We start from the raw sequence: 15,609 nt of genomic DNA on the forward strand, positions 1-15,609 counted from the left end.
CGGACGAGCGCATGGAAGTGTTTGATGGTGGGAAGAACTTCGGATTTTTGGCGTAATGGAAACGTCCAGACAAAGTGACTATAGTCATCCAATAGCACAAGATAATACTGAAATCCAGATATACTAGTGATAGGCGATGTCCAGACATCATAGTGAACTAATTGAAACGGAAAGAAAGATACATGGTCCGAGGACCCAAATGGTAGTCTAACGTGCTTCCCAAGCTGGCAGGCGTGACACACGGACGACAGGGCACCATGGCGTGGCGTGGACGACGAGCGAAGCATGCTGAGGAGGGAGTCGTGGCCGGGGTGACCCAGCCGCTGGTGCCATGTATCGGTGGAGACGGCAGTGAGCGCGTGGTGCGACGGAGTGGATGTGGACGCGGACATGGGCGTAGACACGGGGTAGAGATCGCCGTCGGCATCACATCGGAGGATTACCCTCTTCGTCCTTCGTTCCTTGACAAAGAAACCACGATCATCAAACTCGACGTTAACAGGATTATCGCGAGCTAGGGCTTTGACAGAAATCAAATTTTTGATGAGGTGGGGGGAGACGAGTACGTTGCGAAGTGCAAGAGGTGTCGTGGTAGTGGGAATGGAGGTGTGACCAGTGTGTGTAACCGCGAGCGAGGTCCCATCACCAACTGTAATGCCTGAGGAAGTATAGGGGTGGGAGACGGAGAGCATACCAGAGCTCGACGCCATGTGTGACGAGGCACCTGAGTCGAGATACCAATCCGCGGTGGGCGCCGGCGGCTGGGGCTGCTGGACGTGGAGGTTGTTGAGGGCCTGCACCAGGCCGTGCTGATCCCACGCCGGAGTGGGAGCCGCACCGTAGAGGGGATGTGGCGGGACGGCGCCAGGAGTCCACTGCAGCGGAGGAGCGCCAGGCGGGATCGGGTGTGGTGCGGCCGATGGAGTCGCCGTCGTGTTGTTGTAGTAGTGGGAGACGGCGCCGGCGAACGGTGGCGAAGCCCCGGGGCGAGGCCCGAGAACACCAGCACCTGGGGCATGGGGACGCCATGGCATTGGCCAGGCATGGACCATGCTGGTCCAGGGGGTGGTGTTAGCCACCGGCAGTGCAGGTGTGCGGGACGAGGAGGCCCCGCCAGAGTTGAAGCCACCGGTGTCGACCGCCTTGCCCTTGCCGCGACCGCGTCCGCCATGGTTTCCCCCGCCTCCATTGGCAGGAGCAGGAGCAGGAGTGCGCGCGGCGTGGAGAGCCGTCTCGGTGGTGGTGTCCACCGTGTGACAGCTTTCTTCAAGTAGGAGGAAGGCCCGACAGCAGAGGAAGGACGGGAACGGCGTCTGCATGGTGAGGATGGGAATCGCGTAGCGCAGGCGCGGGTGGAGACTGCGGAACATGTTCAGGACCTGCTCGCGGTCGCTGACGGGCTCACCGAGGTCGGCGAGGCGGTCAGCGCACTCCTTGAGGCGCCCAAAGTAGTGGATGACGGAGGAGGAACCCTGCTCGATGTGCCGGAAGTCAGTGGCGAGGAACACCGCCTGATGCTCCTGGTTCTCCATGAATAGGGAGGTGATCGCGGCCCAGACCTCCGCCGCGGTCGCGTCACGCTGGTGGATGAGACCGAAGATCTCCCGGCTCACACGTGTGTAGAGCCAGGAGAGGATGTGTGCATCATCCTGAAGCCAGGCGGGATCGCCGGGACGGGGGCCGCCGGTGAGGTGGTGGGCGACGCCGCTCTTCTGGAACATCACCTCGAACAACGTGCGCCACTGGGAGAAATTGGGCGGCTGCAGCGTGAGGACGAGGGGGACATGGTGGTTGATGAACACACCAGCCAGGGGGGAGAGCGGCAGTGGCTGGGCGGCGGACGACCCAGTGGTGAGAGCGTCATGGCCAGGGCGCATGCCTAGCACAAACGCCGAGGGCGTGAGGAGCGTAGGTGCAGGGGCCCGAGGGGTAGCGGAGGCGGCGTCGTCAAGAGCGCCAGCGAGGGTGCGACCAGGACGAGGGGGAGGAGGTGGTGGGGGTGGGGGAGGCGTCGGCCCAGACATGGCCGGAGACAGGAGGGGAGCAGGCAGCGGAAGCGACGTCAGGCGCTAGAGGGGCCTGGTGTCTGATACCATGTGAGTGGAGAGAGGAGTTTGGGCAATGCACCTTGGGTGCTGCCGATGAATGCATTAGCATATGTATAGGTTACAGGAGAGCGCGGGGAGCGCAGAGTACATGCGCGACGTGCGCGGCGTGCGGCAGTTTGCACGGGGCGTGCATGGCGCACGTCTAGCCTAGCTAAGTACGTGGGTAGAGGACGAGGTTGACTGACATGGACCTTGAGTGAACCACTTATTATAGGATTAGGACCTCAATGTGTATTTTGAGACTTCGAAGACACTTTTAGGACCTTTAGTGCATTTTAATTCTACTTTTATTTATTAGTAGAAAGTAAATATATGATTCTGGTCCTTTCGGAAGAATCTCTAGATTTACAATTACGCATTTAGAACAAAGAGATTAATATTCACATTTTATTTTTCCGGGAATAATATCATTCACTTATGTAGCATGGTATTGCTGCTACATCTTATCAGCTAAGCTAGCGCTGGGACGCAAAGGCCATGACTCGGATCCACCGATGAGCCACACTACGCTTTTCATCCTGCTCCTGAACCCTACATGTACCGTTGGCCGCACAGTGTCGGTGGAGCGCGTCTATATAAAGGAGCCGGTTTCCCTGTGAGCTCATCGCCAACGATCACAGCCATTGGCCATTGCTTGCGTGAGTCACATCGAGCTCGGGCTACTGAGTGAGAGAGAAGTAGCTAGCTAGCCGGAGGAGAGAGATAGAAGTATGGGTATGGGGTGGAAAGTTGTGAGCGATGTGAAGCCATACCTGGCGATGGTGCTGCTGCAGGTGGGGTTCGCCGGGATGTACATCATCGCCGTGGCGTCCCTCAAGGCCGGGATGAGCCACTTCGTGCTCGTCGTCTACCGTAACCTCGTCGCCACCGCCGTCATGACGCCCTTCGCCCTCTACTTCGAGAGGTAACCCTACCTAGTTCCATTCATCCATGCATCGAATGACTATACTCTCCTTCACACACACGACGCTCTCGCACGTACGCAAGCGCCACTCTCTTGTCCGTGCATCGTTGTGCAGTAGGTATTGCATCATGGGCTCGCTCGCATGCACACGCATCATGCGGGCGGCGTGCATATAATGTCAATGTTGCCTATTTTTCCTTCGAAGAACATCCGGTTGAGGATCATGATCAACACGTACACTTCAGCAGATGAGCCTCTACGTCAAACGGCAAAGTCACCAGTTCACCACACAGTACGAGATGTAATGATCTTAATTAACTCAGGGTACAATCATCTCATTAACTATCTAAGCGAGGGCTCGGTTGTTTATACATTGCCATGAGCTACCATGAAAGTCGAGGACTAGAGATAGATCATTAATTAGTTAGAGTAGACGGTTCCAACATAAATGAGCGCTTCAAGTTTTACACAAGCATGCGTGGATGTGCAGCTAGCTGCCAGCATTATTCTGACCGATGCTCCCATACACTCTGGCTTTTGCTTTTAGTTAGTTAGACAAAGTTTCCAGGAGCCAAGGACAACAGAACAAATGGATCAATATAGTAAAGGAAGATCATGAAAATTAACAAGGCCAACTTGCCAAACGTGCACCCCCACGATCGATTAACACGCACGTACAATTTGCTCGGTTCATATATTCTCATTTTTGTCTCATTTAGAATTTTTTTTAGGGGTATGTTTGTCTCATTTAGATGGTGCAAGCTGCACTCGTGGATCCTAATCCAGTAAAGTGTAGGTGCACATCTTGATACCTTATTCTATTTTGTACCGGCAAAGCAGCTAGCTTTCTTGGCTTTCCTTATCAGGCGTTAAATCGTCATTTGTATATGGATGGATCAATCATAATATCAGAGTGCATTAATTAGCAGAAGTAGGAAATGACACATAAGCAGGTGCATGTAGCTAGCTAACCGGCATATGTGCGGTATGTGTGTTTACGTACGTGTAAACGCACCTGGACGACCTCCACTGGGCAGTGTGACCTGATTGGCCACTGGTGGAGGACCTACCATGTATGGAACCACCAGGCCCCACATGTCAACCAGAAGCTTATGCACCGTTCATCCATAGAGTTACATCAACTAATACACTTTAAATTATAGTATACGTGTGGGTGTGGCTAGGTCAATTCTAAATCAAATGATGTAACATGCAAGAAGAAACAGAAAAAATTAAAAAGAAAATTTTGTACGGATCTCAATGCAAAATTTCATGGATATAGCATCAACTTCGACTTCGACTTTGCAAGACTGTTCATTTTGATTCATATTTCGTAGATCATTATCCATGAGAGAAACACTACCTAATTGTGTATTTTGCTCCAACCTACGTATAACATGTGCAGAGGACGGAGGCCAAAGATGACAACCGCCATCTTCCTCAAGATCATGGGGCTCGCAATCCTCGAGTACGTCCGTACTGTTAACTGCACATAACTCTTTCTTGATTAGTGACTGATGTGCTGTGTTGCATGGGTCTCTCAGGCCCGTGATTGACCAGAACCTCTACTTCTTGGGCGCGAAGCTGACCTCGGCGGGATTCGCGACGGCGCTCCTCAACACCCTCCCGGCCGTCACCTTCGTGCTGGCCCTCATCCTGCGCATGGAGAAAGTGCGGCTGCGCAGCCTGCACAGCCAGGCCAAGATCGCCGGCACGGTCCTCACGGTTGCCGGCGCCGTGCTCATGATCCTTTACCACGGCCCCGCCATGCAGTTCCCGTGGACCAAGGGCCAGCACCACGCCGCTGCCGATGGCCAGGGCGCCGTCGGCGCCGCCGCCGCGCGGGACTGGCTGAAAGGAACCATGATGCTCATCGGCTCCTGCATGGTCTGGTCGTGCTTCTTCATCCTCCAGTCCAGCACGCTGCGGAGCTACCCGGCGGAGCTCTCCGTCACGGCGCTCATCTGCGGCATGGGCTCGCTGATGAGCGGCGCCGTCGCCCTCGTCGCTGAGCGCGCCAACACCCATGCCTGGGTTATCGGCTTCGACACCCGCCTCTTGACCGTGGTCTACGCCGGCATAGTGTGCTCCGGCGTGGCGTACTACTTGCAGGGCGTCGTGTCCAGGCAAAGGGGCCCGGTCTTCGTGACGGCCTTCAACCCGCTGTGCATGATCATTACTGCCGTCATGGGCTCCATCATTCTCAAGGAGGAGATCACCCTCGGAAGGTACTACGTACGATAGTGCTTCCACCATATCAAAATGGACGAGGATATACATGCACTAGTGCAAGTGTGCAACATTATTCCATACCAGTGATATCATTTCAATTTTGCTTTCAGTGTGATTGGTGCAGTGATCATCGTGGCAGGCCTCTACTTCCTCATCTGGGGCAAGAGCAAGGACAAGATTATCATCAGCCCCAGCCAACTCTCCGACGTCAGCGTCAAAGGAGCCGGCGCGCTGCCCTTGACCTTGGCGACCAACGGCCATGGCCACATCAAGCAACACGAGCTCGGCAACGGCAACGGCAACGGCGGCCATGTCGACGTCGAGACGCCCGTGACCAATGGGCACTACTAGCAAGGGGTCGATTGGAGTGGCTACGTTTTATACGTCCTCCAGTCGTCCATCGACCAGTATATGTCTAGCTTTTTTCCTTGTAGTGCATGGTCCATCGAGCGATCATGCATGGAGATGATTTTTTCTCTCTATATATTTTATTCCTGTCAGCTTCTCCCTAGCTACGATCCTATCATGTGACTATGTGAGAGTGACCAGATGCTGCTTGTCAGTAGTCACTACTAAGTTGAGCAGGGAAGCATGTTTTTTTTTTTTTGAAACGGAGGCAAAAGCTTTGCCTCATCCATTAATCTACTACCCCTATAAAAGAAAGAGAGGGCGGAGAATCAAGTCATCCTATCCATCCAAACCTGCAATCTGAAGGCCTACATTCCTTCAAAATATCAAACATGTTTTATACTTTAATTACCCACCAATGCCATTGGGTTACATTCCTCATCTACTACCACTATAAAAGAAAGAAAGAGGCATATCCAAACAATCACATCCATCCATCGTCAAAATCTAATGGCTCTTAATTCTTCTGTGTTTAACGCTACCAACCACGGGTTAAGCCACGATCGATCGATGGCTAATCTGCCTCGCGGTAAAAAAAAAAGAGAAAACCGTCCGCACGACCTCCTCCTTCTCCTCCCGCACGACCTCCTCCTCCTCCCACGCCGTTCGCCTCCCGCAGCCGCGCCCTTCGCAGCAGCCTCGCGCCGAGCCACAGGAAGCCACGCCCGTCACCGCCGCCTCGCGCCGCCGGAGCCACGGGAAGCCGCCGCGGGTCGCCGGGAGCCTCCCCAGCCGCGGGAGCCCGCCCCCGCCGCGGGAGCCGCCCGCCGCACAGAACAATTTGTGATTCTCTATTCATGATATTTAGATAGATCAGATTCGTTCCTTTATAGCATACACGGACTTGAATTATTTTGTCATTGATGAATATGCATAATGTACTTTAATTTGTTGAGATTTCAAATGAGGTCGTAGGAATCAGAATGGAACTCTCATGTGGCTGATATCGGTTTTATATTATATTTTTAGATGAAATTTCGATATTTACTTATCTCAAGATATATTTGATTTCATTTTCGTCTCTTGAGACAAGGAGCGAGCAAACTGTTGATTTTGCAGAGAACAATTGTCACTGAATTGCTTTCAAGGCGGATGTTCCATAGACAAACAAGCATGCAATCAACACTGCATGATTTCAATTGGTTTCCAATGTACGTAGCATGTCTATCTGGTTATTTTGCTTTTTGGTTTGTGCACTCATGGAACGAGAAAGAATTGAACCAACCAATTTGCAGGGTGAATATTTAATATTTCATTTTTTTATTCTACCTCATGAAAACTCTAAAGATAATGACATGTGGTTCTCCTAAAGTATAGTTGTGAGATAAGAATTTTGGTGCATCTAATCAACTACACTGAGAATGAAGCCGCATACAACATGCACCCCTTATGTTGTACAAGAATTGGTTAGTGTATTAAGACATACTAAGGTAATCAGGTGCCTGCACTCCATGCATATGATGCTAAATTGTAGAGTTGCTTGAAAATCATTTAAATTATAGGTTGGTTGTCATATTTTTTAGTGTAATCATAATATCTTTAGAATTTGCATATCTGGTTGTAACATCAGTCGTGGCGTGCATTGCTTGTGCACGCTTACTATATTCCTTGTGTATGAAGCTGCAATTGAAATATGTATGCTATAGCATGTATGTGAGCTTACATTATTTGTTTTATAATTGCTGATTATGATTAGAAATAACATGTAGCCTGGAAAGAAGGAACGATATGAGCTAAAAGATGCAGAAAAAGAGGATTAGGCCCGCAGATTGTTATCAAGGAGAACATTGAGCTATGAGGGTGTTTTTTCGGGCAACACCGGCGATGGTCTCAGCAGCTATATGATGGTGAACTGTAGCTGTCGTAATATTCTAAGAAATATATTATGATTAATTTTTACTTACCTATCCAATTTTTTTCATTGCGATGATCTGATAGGCCCCATATAGGTGTCTGGATTGTAATAGGTATTTTTCTGGGTTAAGAAGGAAGAATGTTTCGGGTGTTCATTAAGATTATTCTTGATTGGTGAACTGCGATGGCGGATTTAATTTCAATATGCTTTAGGAAAATCTGTTAAGTACATATTACATCAAGATTTAAATTCATAGAGTATGTGAGATGTATGGTAAACCATTGCTCATGTAAGATATTGCTATATGTAAACTAAAAATGTAAGTTTCATGTATTTAAATATTATTTTCTAATGAATTTCTATCAAAACGTGCATTGCACGTGCAAGCTTACTAGTTAAGATAGAAAAGAGTTTGTTACATGACACCCCACAAACACGGCATGCGGATTATTCGCGTGAAATAAAAGACCCTAACTTCTTTGCGCTGGCGGTGACCCAAAGGTTGGCCTCGGCAGAGATGGAGGAGAGCAAGATTGGCGGTGGAATACTCTTATGCTTAAGCACTCTTGCATTATGCTCGTTCCAAATCGTCCATGAGACGAGCATAGTGAGGGAAGCATGTTAGATTGACAAGGGTATTCATCAAATTCTGAAAGTGGGCATAAAGGCCCGACGTCAATGTGGAGGATGAAGGTCTCGCCCATAACTTTATTTTTGAGCCATCAACACGTCGATTAATAAATAAGCTGAAGGATTACAGGAGGTTCACCATCTCAGGAGGATGGACTAACCATACATGCCACCCCGCAGCCTTGTATAGCGAACGTGCGCCCATAGGTCCCGTCCATAACTGAAAGGGTCCGTCTACATCTCACTCACTGAGAGCATCTACAACCGTGATGGGTAATCCGGCTTCAAACGTCGCGGATGTGCCCAGACGTGTTCGTGCACAATGATCCATCAAATCTCAAATAATGCAATCCATATCCGGATACCTCAAATTAGAAACCTCAAATCTGTATTATTACATGCAATGTAGCGATTTTTAAGCGGAGCTTGTCCGGTCGCCGTGGCCATGCCCGGCGGCCGGCTACGCTCCCCAGAGTGTTGGTCCGGTCGCCAGCAAGATAGAGTAGGACATGGGACACGAGCCAGCTCACGAGACACGGGGCGCCGCCGTCTCCCATGCCCTACTCTTTCTCGTCGGAGCTCGGAACCTGTTAGGTGCCGGTGGACGTCAGATCGATAATGGATCCGTCCTGGGACGAGCCGGCGACATCCACCACGACGTGATGGTGGCGCCCAAAGTGTTGTACCGTACGGGGCACCGGAGAATGCGACTCCGCCTCGTCGACGCCCACCGCCGCAAACGCTGCTGCCGCCTCCCGTGCCCGCTGCCGCGCACGGCAGGCACGCCCTGCCATGTTTGCGTCGGACAACGCCCATGGTGCGTCCATGGCCTCGAGGCGCCAACGGAGGGGTTACACATCCGTCACCGCGTTCGGACACCAAACGGACCGCACCACCTCCGGTGAGGCAGCGATGGCTGCCCTAGCGTCGGATCCATGCGCCACTTGGGAAGGCATAATGGATTCCCGAAGGAAGGAGTCCGAGCGCTGTCGTGCACGGGCCTCCTCCCGGGAGCGGCGTTGCGCAAGCCGGACGGCCATCTCCTCCTCGGGGCTGTGTGGGATGAGCTCAGGGTCGAAGGATCAAGAGGTGAAGGACTCAGATCCGATGTCCGCCATGCCGAAGACGGCCGGCCGCCGCCAAAGATAAGCTTGGATGGCGGAAGGGAATGGAGTGAAGTGATTAGGGTTTGGTCCGACGAGCGGAGGGGGAGGAATATATGTGAGATCAGCGTGACCCTGATCCAACATGGTGCGCGCATCCATATCCGCTTTCGTGATCGATCATTGACCGAGCGGGCCGTTCGAACGTTTAAAGAAGGTTTGAGATGCCCAATGCTCTGACATCAGCAGGCTAACTTCTGGACCCATGTCGTTTGTTGTTTGCTGCTAGTAGCGTATTAGGTCTCCCATTGGGCCATTGGACACTTATTTGGTCCAGTAGCGCAATAACAGGTAATGGGATGCCCCACTATGCCAGTAAATCTCCAGCGGGTTTTTCATCTTTTTCTCTGTTTAGCGGTCTTCACTAGGCCTAGACCATAAGCTCGTAGCTCGCGAGCTTAATGAGCATTCGATAGTTCGGCTCGTTAAGTTTGGAGCTCGCTTCTTAATGAACAGAATCAATCATTGATTTCAGCTTGTTAAGCTTAACGAGGTTAACGAACGAGCTAACAAGTTTCACGAGTAGCTTGTTAAGATCATTAGTAACAACAGAAGACATATTTTCATCTTATGTGACAAACTTTTTGTAGCACCTCAGCCCATCAATTCAATCTACTCGACATATGAGGCAACAAATTAGTGCATTTCTTTTTTGTAGTCACCATATTTCATCTTGAAAACCACACTTATGCATTCATCCTGTATATCATAACACATTACAATCTGTTAACGAGCGCTCACAAGCTTAACGAGCTTCAAACGAGCCGAGCCGAGCAGGGTTTTCTGCTCGTTAATCTTAACGAGCTTAATGAGCCGAGCCTTAACGAGCACGAGCTTAACGAGCCGAGCTGCTCGTTAGTGACATACAGAAACCAAACTGTAGCGAATATACTATACCGAACATTTTTACAATTCCGAGATTTTTTTAAATGTGAATTTTTTTTTGAATCATGATTCTTTTTCGAGAAAACACGAACAATTTTTGAAATCAATAATAATTTTTGAATCTTCTATACACCTTTTGAAAGCTTGGAATTTTTTGAAAATATAAACTGATTTTTGAAATACAATTTTTTTAAATTTTCTAGTGTTTTTGGAAATATTAATTTTAAAAAATTATGAACATTTACTAAAATTCCAAATATTTTTTATATTAATGATTATTATTTTTAAATACATTTGTTTGTAATTACTGATAAAAATTATGAATATATTCTTAGGTTAGCAAACAATTTTTGAAAATTATGATGAATTTGAAATTTAAAAATGGGAAAGAAAAAGAAGAAGAAAAAGATAAAAAACAAAAACCAAATAAAATTCCAGTGAGAAAAATAAAACCGGTTTAGGTATCCGTCTAGAAGGTTAAAAAAGGGTTGCTTGCGTTGTGTAAAACGCTCAAATATGAGTCGGCCCAATCTGGTCGCTAAGTCATTTCTCTGTGCGATTGAATGATAGTTCGCCGTAGAGAGTGGTGAATAGGGAATTCCCAGGGAGAGTATTACTTTGTGCGCCAAATGAGAAATTTCATAATCGACCATGTCATGAAACTTCACATGGGCCTTTCAGATTTTCAGGAATTGTTTGTTGTATGGGCCAAAATCTAATATATAATTCAACACTTAATCCTTCACATATGTATTTTAGTTATGGCAAAAGCCTACCATCAATCGGCGGATTGCAATGGCCGCGTCCAACACCTTCCCTGGATAACACGCGTAAGTGAGGACCTATATACCATCCTTCATGCAACAGGGGCTATACTTCTGAAACATATGCGGTGTTGCAATGGTCTATGAAGGTTTATGTTTTACAACAAAACCTCTCTCACGGAAAATTTCTACAACAAAGCCTCAATTGATTTTTAAAAAATTACAACAAAACCTCAGTTGCAAAAATGTTTTTGCAACAAAATAATTGTTCCAAAAAAAATTCTACAACAATACATGTGTTGTAGAAATGATTCTACACTGGACCCGAGACTATATCAGCCAAGTGACCGGAGACGACAACCCACAACACTATAGAGGACTTCAGAGCCGCAGCTCCGACTTCTACACCGGACCCGAGGCTGCACACCAAACTAGTCAATGACACTGCCACCCAGGCGACGAAGGCCAACACTACACACAGGAGAATTCCTAAGCCGCCGCTCCGACTTTCCGTCTGGCCCCGAGGCCGTGAGCCAGTCGAGTTGATGGCTCTTTCACCCATGCGACCGAAGCTAATACCAAACGCGCACGAGATTTCCGAAGCCACCGCTTTGACTTCCATCCTGGCCCCGAGGCCGCGCACCCGCCTGGGCACGTCGAGCCCACAAAACCAGCCAAACTTCTTGGTTCTTGTCATGAAGTTTCTTAACGGATGAGCAAACGAGTAAGCCACAACAGATAAGACGCAGCAAGCAAAAAGAGTTTTGCTCAAAAAATAGAGCAAGCAAAAGAGTAGGATTTTTCCTTCCAACAAGACATCACATACATTTTTCATGCAAAGCAAAGAAGACCCCATCAGATCCGCGGTCGCATGATAGGCCGGCGTGGCTCTGGAACTCCAGCCACTGATAGTTTAAGGTGATGGCGCAACCTAAAAGCTGCAAATCATTGCCGCAAAATATTCGATGATTGATATCTTATCGCCTGTTGTTGTCTTCTTGTAGCTAATGGCAGGGTTAGCATTACATTTTGTTAATCTATAAAGTTTGAACACTTGAGCAAAAAGCGGATGGGAGTAGTCCTTCTGGTAACAATGATGCCTCTAGTGCTGCCGCTGCTATCCACGTCTGTACGTACGTAAGAGGACAAGTTAGCTACTACTACTACGTAGGTTAGCTTAGGTCTATGGGTACGATGACTTGCTTTGGTGAGGCGGCCGCCGCCGGTGGTGGTGGTGTTAACGTTGCTGTTGTTGCAACAGCAGCGAGCAACACGGACTGGAGGCGAGTTGGCCACTGGGATGGCTTAAACTAAACTAGTTAAGCCAAGTGGTCTACGTATTTTCTGTTTCGTTCCCTTGTCTTTCTCAATTGACCGGAGAGGAAGAAAGGGTGCGCGCCGCGGTTAGTGCGTCTGATTCATGCCATGCATGGCTGGATAACCTGCCGCGGTGTAACGCCGGTGCGGCTGCTGCGAAGAAACGTCCACCTCTGGTTCCTCTTTTCAGGCGACGCGACGCCGACAGAAGCTAGACGGAAAGTGAGGTGGTCCTCCTCCCCGGTGCTGCTTACCGGAGACGACAAAACCATCAGTTGTCTAGTGGACGATCAAACAAAGGCCTGTTAACTTTTGTCCTAAGTGACATTACCCTGAAGAAAGGGCACTTCTTTCGTGTGTACAGCACTAATCGAGCCACCCAACAGTTGATAATGATCACTCCAACGCTGGCCCTTAGATCATCTCCAAAGCTGGCCCTTAGATTCTGGGCCGAACTGCTCGGACGCAGAGTTTACCATTTGACATCGCCCCGCATCCAAAAACCATCCGCCGGTGGTCGTTACTTCAGATAGGATCTAGACTGACCTTGCAGATTAATACAAGTCTTTTCGCATTATGAGCTTCTAAAAAAGAAAAAATTCCTTATTGATATGAATAGTCTATTATCTTTATTAAGCCAGGCTATCACATACACCCTACTCAGTGGAACCGACGTCCTCGTCGAGCCACAAGAACGTTCCCTCTTGGCACATACGTCTGTGCATCCAGTCCGGTACATGTGCCATGCCGTGTGCCACGACGGGTCACAAACATCATGAACAACATGACCACGCACCTGTCGGCAAACATCTGTGTAACCGCGAGGGTCGTCTCTAATACCAATTTATAACGCCCCAGACACATCCGCCGGTGGTCGTTACTCCTGGCGGGATCTAGACTGGCCCCACAGATTAATACTAGTCTTTTCTGCGCACTTTGTCCTCACTCGTGCGCACCCGGGAGCAACTTCCCGGTCGGTCGCCCATCCTAAAACTATTCCAAGCTGAGCACGCTTAACTTTGGAGTTCTGTCCGAATGGGCTCCCGAAAAAGAAGGAATTCCTTATTGATATGAGTAGTCTATCATCCCTATTAAGCCAGGCTATCACATGTTCGGACCTCCGCCGCATAAGACTCCGACTCCTCTACCTCATCCAAAAGTGCATGCCTTTCCTCTTTCTCTGCCTCCGCTTCCTTCATGGCCACAGTCGCCGTTGTACCAACCCGGTCACCTGCCAAGCCCTTGTCGGACCTCCGTGACCTCAAGCCCTCCACCCGGTCACCATACTGCTTTCTCTAGGCCGCCGTTCCACACCTCTCGTCCATCCGCCACACATGTATCATATGCCCCCGCAGTTGCCATTCTTGGGAGTCATCATGCCCGGCAAGTGGTTGGTGAAATGCACATGCTAAGTTTTTGACATTTTTTGTCTTTTGAAGCAATGGATCGGACCTGGAATATATCTACAAGCACTACTTGAGCCTCCCACGAGGAGGATTATGCGGATGAAACAACTATGACGCAGGCGGTCCTTGTAGATGTGGAGCATGCGGAAGAGCATGTTCTCAATTATAAGGGATCGATCAAGGCTCATTGAATGTTGAATTGGAATAAGGCACTGTCGGATGTGGGGTTCCGGCAAACCTTAAGGTTCGAACACTGGGGTGCGCGTGAAGTCTTTCCCTCCTACCGATCTACGCTCTTGCTCGCTAAGACCTTGCGGACGAACTCGACGAACTCGCAACACAGAAAGACACGGAGTTTATACTGGTTCGGGCCACCGTTGTGGTGTAATACCCTACTCCAGTGTACTGATGGTGGATTGCCTCTTGGGCTGATGATGAACAATACAAGGGGAAGAACAGCCTCCTGAGGTTGAGGTGTTCTTGTGCGTATGAACTTGTGGTGTGTAGATTCCCTCAAGCTAAGATGAGATGCCCTCAAGCTAGGATGAGATGCCCTCAAGCTAGGATGAGATGCCCCTACTATGGTGGCGGCTAGTCCTATTTATAGAGGCCCTGGTCCTCTTTCCAAATATTGAGCGGGAAGGGAGCCAACAATGGCGGGCTAATTTGAAGGGGGACAACTAGTACAAGCTATCCTGACAAAAGCGGTCTTCGCCTGTGAGAGGCTCTGATGGTGACGCCGTCTTGGGCTCCACGATGACCTCCGTCTTGCCGTCCTTCTGGTCTTGGTCTCGTTCAACCGAAATGGCAACCTTTGCCTGGGGCCTCGGTACTCCTCGCATGCGCTTGCCTCCTTAGCACCAAAGAGGAAATGAGGATGCTGCGCGCGCTGGCGCCCGCCTGGTGTTGTGCGTGATGGCTCATGTCACGAGTCTCATGAGGTTCGCCCTGCCTTGATATCTCCGCTCCTCGTGAGCCTGCCTGATCAGGCCGCTCCAGAGGAGGTCTTGCGTCACCCGCCTTGCGAGGGTTTTGGGTGCCTTGTTGACGAAGATGGGCCGTACGTCCTGCTGGCTCAGCCACGCCGTGGGTCGCAGGCAGGCAGGTCTGGGGACCCCCGTTCCCAGAACGCCGACAGGCACGAGGGCATTTGACGTTGAGGGATGACTACTTTGCCCCCGATGCTCCATTTGCGAACAATTTCTGTCAGCTCTTTTGGATGCAGAAAAATGTGTTCGATTACCTCTACAATGGCATCTGGGCCTACGTTAACTACTCGATCCTAAGAAGGATGTCGTAGGACAAATTGGATTCTTTGGCTGCCGCAAGTGCATGGTTGCATTGTAGATTCTTGCCTATGATACGACCGCAGATTTGTGGGATAAGTACCTCCAGATGTTTAAGAGCATATGCGGAGACGACATGGTGAAGTTTGAGATGACGTTGGAGATGACCTTAGTTAGTTAAGCTGCATCGTTTGGTTATTGTCAATGGTTCGTTCTTAGTTTCATCTCTGCTGGAAACTGGACATGAGAATTTCTTCTCATCCAGCTCCTCGTGAATGGAACGAGAAAACTTGTAAATTTCTCTAATTCCTTAACATTCAAAAATATAATGGTATGAATAGATACACACTAATAGATAATAAAAATGTTTGGACTAAGTTGACGAAACTCTGGCGTAGATTTTTATCATCTCTTTGGGGCGGTGAGTTTAGGGTTTCTTGTCATGTGGAGAGATTTGGTGTCAGGTGCTTCAGATCTATACAAGGGTTCAACAACGACGACTCCAACTCTAAGACGCTGGTCCTTAGGGGCATGGCATGAATACTATCCGCTGTCATCGATAAGGTCAAGCTGACTCCGGTAGGGAAGCGGCAACAACGGTCCGTCGGCGGCTCGTTCTAGCGACAATAGTGGTCATTCGGTGGTCTTAGA

The 15,609-nt window shown here is 49.4% G+C and overlaps 2 protein-coding genes across 2 annotated transcripts; one reads left to right on the forward strand and one right to left on the reverse strand.

The window, feature by feature from the left end:
* Positions 1–426: 426 nt before the first annotated feature.
* On the reverse strand, positions 427–2,054 carry LOC147966182 (uncharacterized). The gene is made up of 2 exons (XM_087527133.1): positions 695–2,054; positions 427–461 (listed from the first exon to the last, which is right to left on the reverse strand). Exons 1-2 carry the CDS (start codon positions 2,022–2,024, stop codon positions 427–429), a joined length of 1,365 nt encoding a protein of 454 aa, XP_087383259.1. The 5' UTR covers positions 2,025–2,054.
* A 637-nt stretch (positions 2,055–2,691) lies between these two features.
* Positions 2,692–5,849, forward strand: LOC125512625 (WAT1-related protein At1g44800-like). Its single transcript, XM_048677727.2, has 4 exons — positions 2,692–3,012; positions 4,418–4,480; positions 4,557–5,240; positions 5,355–5,849. Exons 1-4 carry the CDS (start codon positions 2,819–2,821, stop codon positions 5,593–5,595), a joined length of 1,182 nt encoding a protein of 393 aa, XP_048533684.2. The 5' UTR covers positions 2,692–2,818; the 3' UTR covers positions 5,596–5,849.
* The last annotated feature ends 9,760 nt before the right edge of the window (positions 5,850–15,609 follow it).

This window comes from Triticum urartu, chromosome 6A (genome assembly GCF_056163025.1).
Source record: "Triticum urartu cultivar PI428250 chromosome 6A, HENAU_Tu73, whole genome shotgun sequence".
NCBI classification, from domain to species: Eukaryota; Viridiplantae; Streptophyta; class Magnoliopsida; order Poales; family Poaceae; genus Triticum; species Triticum urartu.